The 16,154-nt window shown below is 33.4% G+C and overlaps 1 protein-coding gene across 1 annotated transcript in view; it reads right to left on the bottom strand.

Moving 5' to 3' along the window:
- LOC135839590 (uncharacterized) overlaps positions 1–16,154 on the bottom strand; it is a 28,873-nt gene that overhangs the window by 3,494 nt on the left and 9,225 nt on the right. Inside the window, exons 2-6 of the mRNA XM_065355681.1 lie at positions 6,729–6,899; positions 3,549–3,845; positions 3,357–3,463; positions 3,016–3,242; positions 2,633–2,879 (exon numbers count right to left, since the gene is read on the bottom strand). Coding sequence (XP_065211753.1) covers positions 2,633–2,879; positions 3,016–3,242; positions 3,357–3,463; positions 3,549–3,845; positions 6,729–6,895 — 1,045 coding nt within the window. The 5' untranslated portion in view covers positions 6,896–6,899. The remainder of the gene's footprint in view (positions 1–2,632; positions 2,880–3,015; positions 3,243–3,356; positions 3,464–3,548; positions 3,846–6,728; positions 6,900–16,154) is intronic.

A 16,154-nucleotide genomic window follows, 5' to 3' on the forward strand; every position in this document is an offset into this window, starting at 1 on the left:
TTTTTTTAAATCGACTTTGCAACATGTTACCATCTCAATTTTTTAATATGTTGTTCAGCATGAGAAGTTGTCCATAATATATTTTTTTCAGAATTTTTGAGAGTCGGAACGATATGAAAACCACGTTTTGAAACTTTTTGAGCTAATTTTTTGTACGAAAAAAAGTGGCAACACTGATTTTTCGAATGGGCATTGCATTTAGAACTTTTTAAGCATTTTGAAATTTTCAAAAGTTGAAAGTTGAACTATCAAATCGAAAGTTCAAATTTTAAAATGATGCTGTAAGTGGGAGCTACCATTTAAAATTTTGAAAAAATTTCCATAGATGTACCTTTTGATGCTTTTTTCGAAATATTCAAGTTTCGAGATGAGATCTCTTGATGGAGGGGGAGCACCCCTACCCCCAATTTTGTGCGAAACTTTCGATAGAGAATCTGGGGCATGTGATATATCGAATTGTGCGTTTTTGATGACGCTGAACACGAATATGATGTTAGATTTTTGATAGGGCCTCATCCATGGCCCCCAGCACCTCCTCAAAGGGGGTGACCCCCCCAAAATGGTTACATTCGTGTGACACATGAAATAGTATGTTTTCGATATCGCTGAACACGAATATAGCCATAGTTTTTTAAATCGACTTCACCCATGGCCTCCAAAACCTCTCCCAATAGGTAAAAGTTCAAAAAAATTGTTGGGGGCCGAGGATGGGGTCCAATCAAAAATCTGACGTCATATTTGTATTCAGCGTCACCAAAAACATACCATTTGATGTGTCGCACGAAAAAAAAACCATTTTGAACTTTTACCCCATTTGGGGAGGTGCTGGGGGCCGTGGATGGGGTCCAATCGAAAATCTAACGTCATATTTGTGTTTAACGTTATCAAAAACATACAATTTGATATATCACATGTCCCAATTCATTTTTCGAAAGTTTTGCCCAATATTGGGAGTGGGGGTACTCCCCCCCTGTTAAGAGAGCCCATCTCGAAACTTGAATATTTTGAAAAAACATCAAAAGGTACATCTATGTGCATTTTTTCAGAATTTTAAATGGTAGCTCCCACTTACAGCGCCATTTTGAAATTTGAACTTTCAATTTGAAAGCTCAACTTTCAAATTTTGAAAATTTCAAAATGCTTAAAAAGTTCCAAATATAATACCCTTTCGAACTGTGAAATCAGTTGTGATCAAAGTATCATAGTTTTGAAGGAATGGGCTGCTGAAGTTGAGTACCTCGAGACAATGTGAAAATAATGGAAGCCCCCCCCCCCCACCTGCCCCCTGAGGGGGCTGGGCCAAACAAATTGCGGGGTTCTTACTTACTGGATGGGCATATATTGTAAAAAAAAATTGAGCGAAATCGAAAGACATGACTCAAAAACGTTGGTTGAGTTGACATGGAATGACTCAATTGTGATTTACCTAGCTTATTTAACAAACCTCCAGAATCTGAATTTTGCCATTTTGAGGCATTCTGAAACCTCCAGTACGATTTTAGATGTATCCTGTATTATTATAGGCTGTGCTGGTAAAAAAAAACTCTCGCAAAGTGCCTAAAAGTTGGCTCAGTGTCAATTTTTGTCGCATATTTTCACGAAGAACTGGTCAAAAGTTAGGTACTTCCATCAACGAATTTTTGCTAAACCGTAAATTTGTTACTAAGTAGTACTTATTTGAAAAAAAACCATTGGCTTTTTCAAGCTTCGAAAATAAAAAAAAAATGCTTTCCTTTCGTCTGTGATTTTTATTACTACTTCGAATGTTGTCACTTATTTTATTTATTAATTTTAAAAAAGTTGAAACAAATTGTTTTTCCCCTTTAGACGAAGTTTACTCCTCTAATCTTCGAGATAGGCAACATATTTATCCAAAATTTTTCCAGTTTTATTCGTAGTCCGTGTGTAATATCCCTTTCGGTTTCAGCGTTCACTATCTAGATTCTAGACAGTGAACTAGACACCTGCAACACCTCATAATAAAATCACGGAAACATCCTCCCTGTAGACAATAGACATAGAAACCTATTCAAATGCGAAACAAAGAATAAAAGGTTTCGCGATACTTTTTTTTTTCATCTACCTACCTACCTCGTCATTCTAATCAATAGGTATTCGAGTAAAATATACCTTCGGAAAAAATTGTTCGCGATTTTTATTTTAAAATTTTATTATGCTACTTTTATCACTTCCTTCTTATGCGGATGAGCTTTAAGAAACTATGAAACCATTTCCGCGTCTGGACATTGTCCCCAAACACCTGTCCTGTGTTCCTTATTATTGATAATTTTTTTTTTGTTTTAAGCCAGCGAGTTTTACTTTTTGCCACCTATTTGTACCTCTACCTACCTAGAAAGTCCACTGTTTTAAGTTAATTCTTTTCCGTTATCTGTAGCAATATTAATGATGTACATTTTATGGTACCAAAAGCGAATACCTACGATGCGTAAACCAAGGTTGGCGGATTACAAACGAATATAAAAGTTTATAATACACTGATAATAGTTACTATAATAGCAACTCAACGTGTGTCTCGACTTCTGACGTATTCAAAGCTAACACACAACAGTATAAGGTATATACGAAGTAAAACAATATTAGTTCTACGTTATTTTATTTACTCGTAACTTACTGGGATCGTACTGTTCTTCTAACCAATTGTTGGGGTTTTGGTTGCCATTGTAGAGACCATATTGAGCCCCAATATGATTATTTTGGTGATCGGCGGAAGCAACTTGGAGTACAGCGCTGGCATGAGGACCTGGAGCATTACTGGTCGATTGATCGTAATCCATGGTACCAGGTGAACATGCTGGCCAGTATTCGTTTCCGATACCAGAAGCTTTGATGTATTGACCGTTGCTTGTGTAAACAGTAACCTTTATCAAAAAAAAAAAAAAAAAAAAAAAACACAACGTTAGCAACTTTTATCTAGATACTTTACACCATTTCATAGTTGAATTAAACTAAGTAGGTATTATTTTGATGCTGAAAAAATGATTATCGTAGACCTACTTGATTATTTTGTTGATTCTGATCATCGTAACCGCCTGGTAAAACATTACCGTATAATTTTTCAGGAGGTAGGTTCGGTCCAGCTTTCATATAAATGACCGGAGATGCGTTTTCGTTCTCTGGTACGTCTTTGGTATCTTGATAAAACGTGTAGTTTTCTTGTTCGGTATTCTTATACATGTAATTTCCAGATTCTGGTACGTAAGATGGACTTTCTTCTTGATAATCTGTAGTATCGAGTAAACAAAAAAATTGTCTCGGGTTATTTTATTACTGAGATTGGATTTACTCTAACCTAACCTAACGTATGTAACTACTGCCAGGGTGACCTACGTGATTACCATTTACTTTCATTTGAACTTCGTGGTCGTATTTCATCTGCATTTGTTCGTCGAAATTTTGATTCGGGCCTTCTTGAGGGTAATCTACGATTATGTGCTTGATGTACCTGAGTCAAAAAAGGAAAAAATTATTACACACGCTCAATTCATTTACCTACTCAATTTCATCTCTCGTATAGGAGTAGGACTTACTTTTCCGAATTGTAATGATTTAAAATTGTCTGATAACGATGATTGATCGGTTGCGAGTATCTTTGCATTTCTTCATCTTGGTAAAATTTTTGATCCAAGTTTTCATTATTAATAGTTACCGCTTCTTCTAGGATATTGATCTTTTTCTCAGGGTCGGGTTTCTCTTTATTTTCGTATCGTGGATTGAAGTAAGTGTGTTCTTCTAGTTCGGTGCTTGATTGTGGCTTGTCGTAATTGATTTCTTCGGCTTGTTCGATTTTCATAGGTAACGTTGGCGATTCTCTCGGAGTCTTGGATCTGGAAATGATATTTTTAATGGTGAAATCATTGAACTAGTGTCCTGAAGTGGTATTTGAATCGTAAGATTACTAGAATCTGTTGAAAATAAAGAAACTAACGCTCGATTTTTGTCTCTTCACTGTCGACAAATATGAGCCAACATTTTTTTTTCTAGGTGGGAGAGAGATTAAGTACCTATTTACGTATGAGAAAAAAAGACAGCTTCGATCTGGCTATAATTATTAATTTTTTTAAAAAATTAACATGAGAGTTGGAATATTGTTTTTTAAATGAAATCTCAAATCTGTTCCTCTGAAAAATGAGATGAGTACCTAGTTAACTAATCCAAAACGTTTTCAGAGACGTCATTGTAAGTTTTATGAAGAGAATTTAAAAGTGTTTGAAATTCTCATTTTTAGGTCAATCTATATTCCAAACTTTAGTCTCAAATGGAGAGTTATTATTCTTAATTTGAAAACTGAGCTTCTTTGAAAGCTGTTTTCTGTCAAGGGAAACACGATGTGGAGAGGACAGCGTAGTAAGTAATAAAATGACAAAATTTAGTTTCAATTTTTCGCGAAAAAAATACACGTAACTACCTAACTAACTAATCATTCCTTGAAAATTGGATTTGAAAAAAGTCTAACTTACCGGTTTTTTAAATTATAGAAATTCGTTTAAAAACAACTTCAATTTTTGCATTTCGTGTTTTTTTTTTTTTTTTAAAAATAAAAATTTCATAATTTTAAAGAAATGATTTCAATGTTTAAAATTTTTGTATGAACAAAAACACTTTTGAACCGAACGAAGGGAATACGAAAGAGAGCCTCAAAATAAACTACAAGGGCAAATTTCACCATTTATAAATTTCATTTCTCAATTTTTGGAGAATTTTTGAATTTTCAAATACGAAGTGGAGGCATCAATTTTAATTTGAAAGGTACTCAGAAAAAAATCCAACTCAGAAGATGCCTCTGGAAAAGAAATCAAATAAGTAAGGGGATCTTCAAAGAAGGGAGAGTCTACAGCTTGGACCATCGTCATTAATATCCAAGACCACTTCAGAGTTCTCCTGGTCAGCTAAAAATTTGCAAATCGCTAATTTTTTTGGATAAGTTCGTATTTTAAAATCTTTTTCTTCTCAAATATTTTGCTTTAGATATTTAAAAATCTGCTGGAGGCTCCAGAATGCCTCAAAACCATAATCATTTCTCTCGGAAGGTCCCAAATAGGATTCAAACCGAATTCAAGCCAAAATTATTTACTTTTGAAAACACTTGCAAAAATCCATCGAAAGGGCCACGAAGACTGTAAATTCGAGTTTATACTCACAGAATTCATTTTGACCCTATTTATGAAATTTTTTTGAAAACTGAAGAATCTGAAAATCCACTGGAAGCCCTATAACGGCTCAAAACCATTCACCGTCAACTCAGAAGGTGGAAAATATGTTTTAAACTCAATTTCAGCATTTTACGGTTATTTTTAAAAAAATTTGATTTTTTTCATCTAAAATAATAGAATTTGAAATTTTGAAAATTCCTCAAAAATCGAAAAACGAATTTCAGCAGCTGAAATTTGCGCTCTTGGCGTATTTTAAGATCCTTTTTTGATTCCTTTTTTGTCTAATTCAAAATTTTTTTGAGTCAGTTGACATTTTGTTGTGTGTAGAATCTGAGAATTTGTGACTTTTCACGAACTACTTACAATATTCTTGCGATTTCTTTTTTCAAGTTATTGCTGAGGACTTTCAACCCTACTAGAAGAATGAGTATATTTAAGATCAATTTTACCTGACACACATTTTGAGGTGTGGCATGGATTTGTAAACAGAGATTTGAGAATACTCTCATTTTTGAGATGAGAATATTCACAAAACATCGTTAGTTTTAATGATAAAAGCCAAGATGGAAATTTCGTGTTTTCAATAAAAGTTCTAAAAAAATCATAACTTTATTTTGAGGCACTTTTTTTTTTTTTTTTTTTTTTTTTTTTTTTTTTTTTTTAATTGAATTAGGTACAAAAGTTTTATATTTTAATGAAATAATGATTGTAAAGTTAGAAAAAGTGAAAAATTTACTTTCCAGTTAAGTATCCATTTTTGAGTGTGTCATCATCAGCGACTTATGAGTGACCGAATGATGTTATTGGGTATCTGTTGTATTGTTTTTCAAAGAGGAAAATTCAATTTATTTTATTAGATTTCAAATTTTATGTAATTAATTTAAAAAATGAATTTAAATTTCCCTTAAGAAATTCGTATAAAATGTCCTCAGTTCTCATGGATCAGTTATTTCGGGTTTTACTTTTTCATATTTAGTAGGGGTCTAATTTTTGAGACACTGACATACTTCATAGGCGTTCTAATTTTTTTGCATCGTAGTCGTTGAAGTTGAAAGCGTATCTAAAATAAATTAACCCCCTGGTTAAATCATCTCGTTATCTTCACCCTTTCAAAAATCAAGTCGACAAGTAACCCAAAGCCAGAAAGAACCCAGGTCGATTAGATCAGATTAACAAAAGGGATACCTAAGGGATTAGTGTCATGCAGCGTTTAAGTAGGTAGTAAGAAATGTGTTAAAACGATGCGTTTAGTTCTAGTTTGATAAATGTTTTGTTTTGTTTTCGAGGAAAAATCATCTGTGATGATAAAGAAACAGTCACAACAGGGTAATGCCTTGGTAAATTAGTAATTGAAACGATGAGATAAGAAGCTAGGTATAATGTTCGTATATACTGTAACTTGTTTTGAAATTCGAATATATAAACCCAGGAGGTTTGCGGGTACACCTAATCATTTTGTAAAATGATTTGGTTATCTCGTATACGTAGCACGAGTATTTCGAGGATCATCATTATATCGAACAGTATACAAAAATGACAGATCAAGTATCCACTTACTCGTTATTTGTGGTATCTTTTTTAGGTTCTTTATTATCGTCTGGTGCTTGTTCGTTGATATCTTCGGACCACGTGGTTATATGGCCGGTGGTTGTTATAGTCCTTATAGTTTTAGCTGGTCTGATAACTCCTTGGCATTCATCTTCGGATTTGCTCTTTTCGCTCATTTTTCTGTAATCGATGATCACCATTTTTAAAAAAATGCAAAACGAATAGGTACTTGAGAATTACATGCAATTCACAAATAGGTACGCGAAACCTTTCTATTTCGACTACAAGAAGAACGAAAGTATACACATATTAGGTTTAAGAATGAACCTATGTGAGTACTATGTTTATGTAAGTACATAATAATGATACACCATAGTTATAATATGAAACATAGTATTGTACTCATATTTGCCCAAGTCTACGATTTTTCCGGTTCATCCGCGATCCTCCTTCATCCTCCACCTCTCACCTTTCACACCTGTCCATCGGCCAAGACCAATATTCGGGTCATCAATGTCCGGAAGTCTTTATTTGAGTACTCGGCTGACTTTTGCGTCATATCCTTCGCTTTACTACGACTTTATATATTTGTTCACATCGATATATACTATAATAACCTTAAGAAAATTGTTTAATGATTCACACTCGTATAGGTAATGTATTAGTCGGATGAGAACCAAGTTATTTATTCTATGCTAGAGTAACTCTTCGTCTTCCGATGTAGTAGGAAATATGATGACTATACCAGTGTAATGAACGAGTACATAGATCCGTAAATGAAAACGAAAACTATTTTACAATGTTCTAAAATCCATTTTTTTAACGGGATTCGTATTATACGAGTGGAGTTTGATCTCATACAAATTTCTCAGCTAATGGCGTGTATTTGTTTTAAATACACACACACCGGACCTATCTAAGCTGAGAAGATGTGAGATACGTATTTAAATAGGTACCTGTGTACTACGAGAACGAGATACTTATTGTCATATCGTAGAGTCGTGTCGATGTCGCGTAGAAAATGAAAGTGAAGATGATTTTACCCATATGGAAGGCTATTTCAAAGTAACGGGTCTTCTGGATTTAGATGAAAGGACGAAGAGAGGTGTTATTTTCTATTTGAGAGGAGAAATGAATAGGTAAGTGTGTTGTGAAAATTTAAGGATGAAAAATGTTTCTGGTAAGTGAAGAGCAAGGCGAAAAGAAAAGTTGATTCAGGGATCAAAGATGTTTAATCATTTGATGAACGAAAGTATTATCTGGTGGAATTTTCTATTTCTACGAAAGAACTTGAAAAGTGAGAACTATATCGAGAAATAGCAATAAGAAATTAACAAAATGAAGTGGATTGGCGATGAAAATAGCACTTTTATTTCTAATTCTATAGAAAAGAAAATAATGTTTTTATTGAGTGTTTTTTCACCTTAATTGAGATTTCAACAGGAATAATAGAGGACTCTTATTTTAAAATATTGCTTTTTCGCACACCCCCTCCCCCTCATGAAGTTATCGGATTTTATAAGAAAATAATTCTATATTTTTCAATTTTCTCATGAAATCAAAAAGTCGTAAAGAAAACACACCCCCTCCCCCCTCCCTTGAAAAAAAAAACCAAAAAGGTGGGAAATTCGATTTATGGTACAATCTATAAACGAAAATCATTTCTAAGTCAGAATTCTTCTAATTAATTCCTTTTTCAAGAAAAAATTTGTTCGTGGTCTGCCAATAAGCTAGGTCAAACTTCTTGTAATGAGCCATCCAGGCATCCAAAGTCGTAAAAAATCAGAAAAAATGAAATATCAAAGCTGATCATTTTTTTTTTTAATTTCTTGAGTCAGAATAATTCTTCTAGATAACTCCTTCTTCAAAAGAAAATCCAACTCGATCCTACTAAAAGTTAATAAATATCAAAAAAATAATAAGAATGGAAATTTATAAAAAATTGCTTTAAAATGTTTCATTTTTGGCCAGAATTCTTCCAAATAAACATATTTTCAAGAGTATAAAACCTCATTTCATCCCCCAAACAATGTTGATCCCTTTTTATAGAGTCATCCAAAATTGAGGAAATATTTATAAATTTAAACAAAATTTAAATCTCTTACCTGTGTGTAAGAATGATTCAATAACTTTTCTGTGCCCCCTCATGTTGAGAAGTTCTATAAAAAGTGTATTCAAATTTTCTATTTCCTTGCCAGAATTCCTCTAGTAGATGAGCCAAATAAATCTTATTTAGAAATTCAGGAGGGTCCAAGTTCCACTTAATCATCATCAAGGGGGAAGGGAGGGAGAGTCAAAACTATAAAATGATGCTTTTCTGATAAAAATGGCCCAAATCCCAGAATTTGAATGCAAAAATAATATGAAAATGTTTAGAATAGGTACCTATACTTTTATTGATGTTCATTTTTATTTATCAATTTTTTGTGGAAGCCCAAATTCCTTTTTCAATCATGTTTGGAAGGGGGGGGGTTCAAAATTGTCAAATAGTGCTTTTGTAGGTATTGAAAACGCTCCAAATCAAAAAATTAGAATGTTAGAAAATGATTCATCTTATTTCTTGAAAATTTTTCTCGACTTAATTTTAAGTGAGGGAGGCAATAATTTTCAGGGATTTTTTCCCCATAGAAACCAATAAGAAACGAGAAACGCTCCTCTCATTAGGTATCTATTCATCTAAGAATTTAAAAAAATGAATTCTAAATATCGAGGATTCATCTTGAGTGACTTCTTGAGCCTCTTAGTTGAATTTTAGACAAAATTGTGACGAAATTTGAAATCAGTAGGGGATAAAAATCTATTCTATTTAGATACTTACTCATTCAAAAATATTGTTGGTTCCAACTGTAGGCTCTCCCCCTCCCCCACTTTGTAAAATGACACCACTTGCACCCAAATCATGATTAAATTTGTACGTAAAATAAGGAATAAAGAGGGGGAGGAGAAACATAGATTTTTTGATACCTTTTTTGAAAATATGGGAACTTTCAATTTTAGTACCACTCTCAAGTGGTCATCTGTTTTATCTAGGTGCGGAAAATATCATCAAATATCTAAGTTCAGCGCTTTCGAGGACCCCCCCCCCTTCACAGGTGCGAAATAAAATGAAAAATTGAAATGTTAACGTTACCTATATATTTTTGATATCACTTCCCTGAAAAAAAAATCTTGAGAAGTTTGAAGACATTATAAAAGTACAAAAATTTAAATGAGAAATTTTGACTTGACCCTCTCCCCTTCCCTCCTTGAAAATCCCCAAAAGTGTTTAAAACTATGATTCAAATATTCGGGAATATTAATTTCACATTTTTACCAAATTTTTCAAAAGCCATTTTACAATAATTTGTTGCCTACTCCATTGAAGTTTGTGAAAAAAAAGCATCCCAATTTAGCAAATTATTATTTGCTTTTAATTACCTACTTATCTCAATTTTTTAAATAAAATTTTGGTCAAATCTTTCGAAAAATAAACAGGGGCATGTGATATATTAAATTGTATGTTTTTGGTAATGTTAAACACGAATATGACGTTAGATTTTTGATTGGACCCCATCCACGGCCCCCAGGACCTCCCCAAATGAGGTAAAAGTTCAAAATAGTTTTTTTTTCGTGCGACACATCAAATGGTATGTTTTTGGTGACGCTGAATACGAATATGACGTCCGATTTTTGGTTGGACCCCATCTACGCTCTCCAACAATATTTTTGGACTTTTACCAAATGGGGGAGGGACTGGGAGCCATGGGTGAGGTCGATTTGAAAAACTACGGCTATATTCATGTTCAGCGATATCTAAAACATACTATTTCATGTGTCACACGATTGAAACCATTTTTTTTTCAGGTTACTCCCCTCGGAGAGGTGCTGGGGGCCGTGGATGGGTCCAATCAAAAATCTGACGTCATATTCGTATTCAGCGTCACCAAAAACATACCATTTGATGTGTCGCACGAAAAAAAACCTATTTTGAACTTTTACCCCATTTGGGGAGGTGCTGGGGGCCGTGGATGGGGTCCAATCAAAAATCTAATGTCATATTCGTGTTTAACGTTATCAAGAACATACAATTCGATATATCACATGCCCCAGTTCATTTTTCGAAAGTTTTGCCCAAAATTTGGAGTGGGGGTACTCCCCCCTGTTAAGAGATCCCATCTCGAAACTTGCGAATATTTTGAAAAAACATCAAAAGGTTCATCTATGGGCATTTTTTCAGAATTTTAAATGGTAGCTCCCACTTACAGCGCCATTTTGAAATTTGAACTTTCAATTTGAAAGCTCAACTTTCAAATTTTGAAAATTTCAAAATGCTTAAAAAGTTGAAGCATGTGTTTCCAAAACGCACTAAGTCCATTTTCAAAGATTCTGAGGTTGCAAGGCCATCTAGCATAAAGTTGCGGCCCAAAATGGCTGATTTTTTGATATGTTGTATCTAAGGGTCTTGGCTAGAACATATCAAAAAATCAGCCAATTTGGTCCACTTCTACGTTTCCAAATTGTGCCAAGTACCATAAATTTCTTATCAATATTTTTTTGGACTTAGTGCGTTTTGGAAACACATGCTTCAGTTCAAAATTTAATACCCTTTCGAACTGTGAAATCAGTTTTGATCGAAGTATCATAGTTTTGGAGGAATGGGCTGCTGAAGTTGAGTACCTCGAGATAATGTGAAAATAATGGAAGCCCCCCCCACCCGCCCCTTGAGAGGGCTAGGACCAAACTGATTGCGGGTTTCTTACTTATTGGGTGGGTAGATATTGTAAAAAAAATTTGAGCAAAATTGGTCAAATTGACATGGAATTAATGAGTAATTTTTCGCATCTGTTTTTTTTTTCCTAATCTAAATGATACCTAATTTTTCTACGTAGCTTAAAATCGTCCAAATGAAAAAAAAACAAACAGCAAAAGCGTTACCAGTCAAGTTAAAAGTAAACAATGCAACGGAAAGCGAATTCATTTAAACCTTTTTTTAACCAGTTATGTTTTCGATTTCGCCAAAGAGTCTGGGTGGCTGGCGAATAATCCATTTATTCCGCAGACCGAAATTACCAGCACGAGTCCTCCGTAGATTTTGGCTAGAAAAACTACGTAAGTAGGTATTTACTTTCGGTGCGTTAGAAGTTACTTAAAGAGCAACTGCGGCGACTAGTGGTATTGTTCTTGAAGAAGTGATTATTGTGACGAATTGGTTTATAAGTGTGTGCAATTGGGTGGTCGCGTGTCTTTACTCTTTCGTCAAAGAGTTGCGAAAAAAAAAAACGAAACAAAAACAAACAAATGATACTCATATGGCAACATATTAGTTAACTTGTCTAGGCTAATTTTTTTTTTGCAGACCTACCTAATGAGTAGGCCGAATATATAGACCTATACTTTTAAAAGCTTTGAAGCTTGGTGAGGAAAATTAATCGATTTGTTTAACTACGAGTTTTATGTACCCTATATACCTACGTAAGCTTTTATCAGGTGCTTGATTTTTCATTTATTTATCAATATGTTGTGTCACACGGATATCTAAATTTGCTTTAGCTGATACCAGTTTGATAAAAACGGAACTGTTTTTCTTTTTTTTTTTTTTTTGATAACGCCGAATACAACGTAGCATTTTCTTGTCTAATCTTTCGGGGACCCGGTCGGTTCGCCGCCGTCCACAGATTATACTATTTTTTTTTCAGATATTTATACGTATCTATAGGTAAAAATAAGATAAAATTGCGATGATACGTATACTTATCTGGTTTAAATTTAACCAGTTCTTAGCCAGTTTGAAAATATCGTGGTTTACGAAAGGTTCCCTTTTTCTGAAATTATTCGAGTGTATCGTGGCTTCTTGTATTTTGCTCGACCATCGCTTGCTTATACGTTTTAGAGAACCTAATTCCTTATTCACCTTACTTAATGCGAGTGTTCTGTTTTTTTTTTGTGCAGTGATGTGATGTGATGATGCTTTTTAATATACAGATGAGCTCGTGTTAATTGTTTATAGCGCTTTATGAAGTGTATTAATCTCGTGTCTCGCGTGCTATATTATGTGTGTATTATGCTGTTTCATCGGTCAATTAATTCGCTAGTAGTAATGGGTGCTAAGCTAACGTGTAATTATTACTGCTGCGCAGCTGAACGGATACTAATGGGCGCATATGTCACGCGTTCGGTCGAAAAAAAAAGCTGACTAGTGACACGTTTGAGGTCTGACTCTCTGAAGTAGGTATTAGTGAACAAATGTTGTTAAATTTTATGCTGTGATGGATTTACGAACCGGTGTAGATGTTAGTGTCGTTGTTATACTAAATGGGTCGACAATGTTGTGCTTGTTTATTTTTTTTTTTAATTTATTAATGTCGACTGTAGTCTAGGATGAAGATGATGAATAAATTTATAGATGAAGTGTGTAGTGTACTGTAGGTACATATTGTGTACCTATATATACGTAATACATACGTAGCAAGTAGCTACCTACTTCGCTTGTGTCTTTCCAATTTTTTAAATTTTTTCCTTCGTGTGAAGTACTTATTCAAAAACGTACTGAATGAACTTCAGTAAAAAATTTGGGTGGTTAAAATTTTACCTATAGTCATTTATCGACTGATGTTTTTGAGAAATTGAAAATTTACTCCATCAAATTACACATTTTGGTGCAATTTTGATCATTCAAAAAGAAAAATTTCAAAAATTTCTCGTCATAGTGATATTTTTTCGGAAAATTTGTTTGAAAAAATTACCTACAGTTTTTGAAGACAAATTTTACTAGGCAGGTAGTAAAAATAAGTCAGGAATTTGAATCCTTCTCGCTTACTTTAGTACTTTTGATTAGGCACATTATCTTACACAGTCCAACTGGCAAAAAAAAAAAAATCGGTAGAAAATAAATTTGGCTGGAATTTTCGTGGCCCAAAAAATTCAGTTGGATTTTTGTATGCGTGGGTCTAAAATGTCAGAAAAAATATATTCTGAATTTTCGGAGATGTCCAAAAACCTCCAATTTTCAAAATAGCCGGGGCTTTACAATTTTTTTACAGGTTGGTATTGAGCACTGCCTCATTTTGCTGAGCATTTCGAATAATTGATTTTTTCGTATGATTTTAACCTGCTTTGGTTTTGGTATAGTATCATTTTCTCGATAGTTTCCGAAAAATCAAACAAATTTAATGTTGTAATGCTTCAAAAATGCTCAAGTAAAAGTTTTGAAATTTTGTTTGAAATTTTTGATTTTTTTTTTCTTGAAATTGTAACCGATTTTGATAGGTAAGTAAGTAGGTCATCGAATCTTTTTTTTTTCAATTCTCCTAATTACCATATCAATTTCTTCCTGGTCAAATACGTAATAAAAAAAAGTTTTTTTTCAACATTTTTTATCGGAGGGGGCGGGCGGGGGTGAAGGAGGAATTTGAAACTCTTACAATGCCCATCGTAATACCTATTATGTAATTAAATGACGTTTACAAATGAATACCAAGCTATAAAAGTTACTTTACCTGATGATTTTTAGTAGGTCTAATTAAGAGGATTAGTACTATAGGTACCTAAAGCAAATTAAAATTGAAATTATGCCTCTTGATCTCACAATGTGCTAAAAATAGATTTTTTTAAGCACTTAGATATTTTTTAATACAAAAAAAAAAAAAGAAAAAACGAAAATCAAACATACAAGAATAGAATTTGATACTTACAGAAGTCCCATTTGAAATAAGTTACCTGTTTGTTCAATGGTGGTAAGTAATCAACTCGAAAATTTCAAAATTAGTCCCCAGATCGAATTCTAACTAAGTACCTAATCTACAAAAATGAATCTGAGCTTATTGTTGAAAAGAGGATTACCTACTCGACCAAACAATGTAGAACTGAACCTGAATGATATATTTTTTAATTTTTCTATTCTATTATTTTAATCAAATTTCTACGACTACTCCTCTGTCCTCCATTTGATCAGTGGCGTAGCCAAGGGGGGGCAAAGGGGGCCATGTCCCCCCTTGCGAGCAAAAATTTGAAAGAAAACACGCAAAAATGGACGTTTTTTCGTTATTCGGACCCATTTTTTCTAAAAAATTTCGCTCTCGCTTCGCTCGAGCAGTAATTTTGGCTTCCTTTTCATGAAATCACTACACATCACAATAGATTTCCAGAAAATTACCCCTCATTTCGATTTTTCATGCCTAAAAATCTGGTTTTGCCCCCTCCTTGAGAAAATCCTGGCTACGCCACTGCATTTGATGCCTCACTTCCTTGACCTTAACAGAAGGAAAATATGCCAAACTGTGGACATTTTTTTGAATCGAACAGATGAAAATTCAATGAATATAAAAAATATTGGTTTGAAGTCTCCTCCGAAAGAAAAGTTCTGAATCATAAATGTATGTTTTTGCTTGAAAATTAAGTAGGTACGATTATGAAATGTCAACTTTGGAATATTGATTCATTTTTTTTTCAGTTTTTAAAATTCTGGCGTGATATTACAACATACTCGTATTATTATGAAGTCTGATCCCTAATTGAATTTGTTTCCAAGTTTTACATGTATTCATTTCAAGAATTCGCCAATTTTATTCCAATTTTTCGAAAGTGTAACGTAATTTTAGCAATTCACTTTTTTTTCTTCAAATTTTAATCATGCGAAAGTCTATATTGGAGTTGGACTTACATAACTCGTAAAGTCGGGAATAGATCGGAGTTCAAAGCTGTTCCGGATTTTTTTTGTAGGTTTTAAAAATCCAAATTGTTTTGAGAGTTTGCGAGGTGGTCAATCTGAGTGTATGAATGCTGAATTTTCTTGTATTTTGGCTTTTTGATTTTTCTGAAACTTGAAACTATCGCTAATCGATTCGAAAAAATCAAAAATAAAGAATAAACCAAATATCAACTTCTTATGGGTGCTCTTTAAACAAGAGATTTGTCCCTTTTTTCAAAAATAATTGCTGAAATATTTTTTTTATTTAAATCGTCAAAAACTGATTGAAGTAAAAATGGGTGATAGGTACAAATGGTAAAATTAAGTTTGCAGATCGATTCGGTAGATCGAAAACAGAGTCTGAACCTAATTCCAGCTCTGTACCTGTATTTAATTAAATTCTTTTTTTTTTTCAAATTTTTTAAAAAATTTAATCTGAATTTTTAATTTTTGAAAATTTGAAAAAATTAAATTCAGTTTTTATGCTTATTTAATGCCTCTTTGTCAGGTTCACAAGTATAAAAATTTCCCTTTGTTCTAATGAGCCAAGTTCCATTCCTGTAAATCGTTTGGCTCCGTTTAATTTATTATTTATAGGGACATTTATCGAGTTAGGAGCTCGTACGAGATGAATTCAACACTCGTATCATAAAATGGCAAGCTAGGAGCAAACATGAGCACGATCGAGGCGAAAATTGAAAAACAATATAGCCAAAACTTCAGATTCAACATTATTGAGATCTGTGGAAAGTATATACCTAATACGAGTA

The sequence above is a fragment of the Planococcus citri genome, chromosome 3 (genome assembly GCF_950023065.1).
Source record: "Planococcus citri chromosome 3, ihPlaCitr1.1, whole genome shotgun sequence".
NCBI classification, from domain to species: domain Eukaryota; kingdom Metazoa; phylum Arthropoda; class Insecta; order Hemiptera; family Pseudococcidae; genus Planococcus; species Planococcus citri.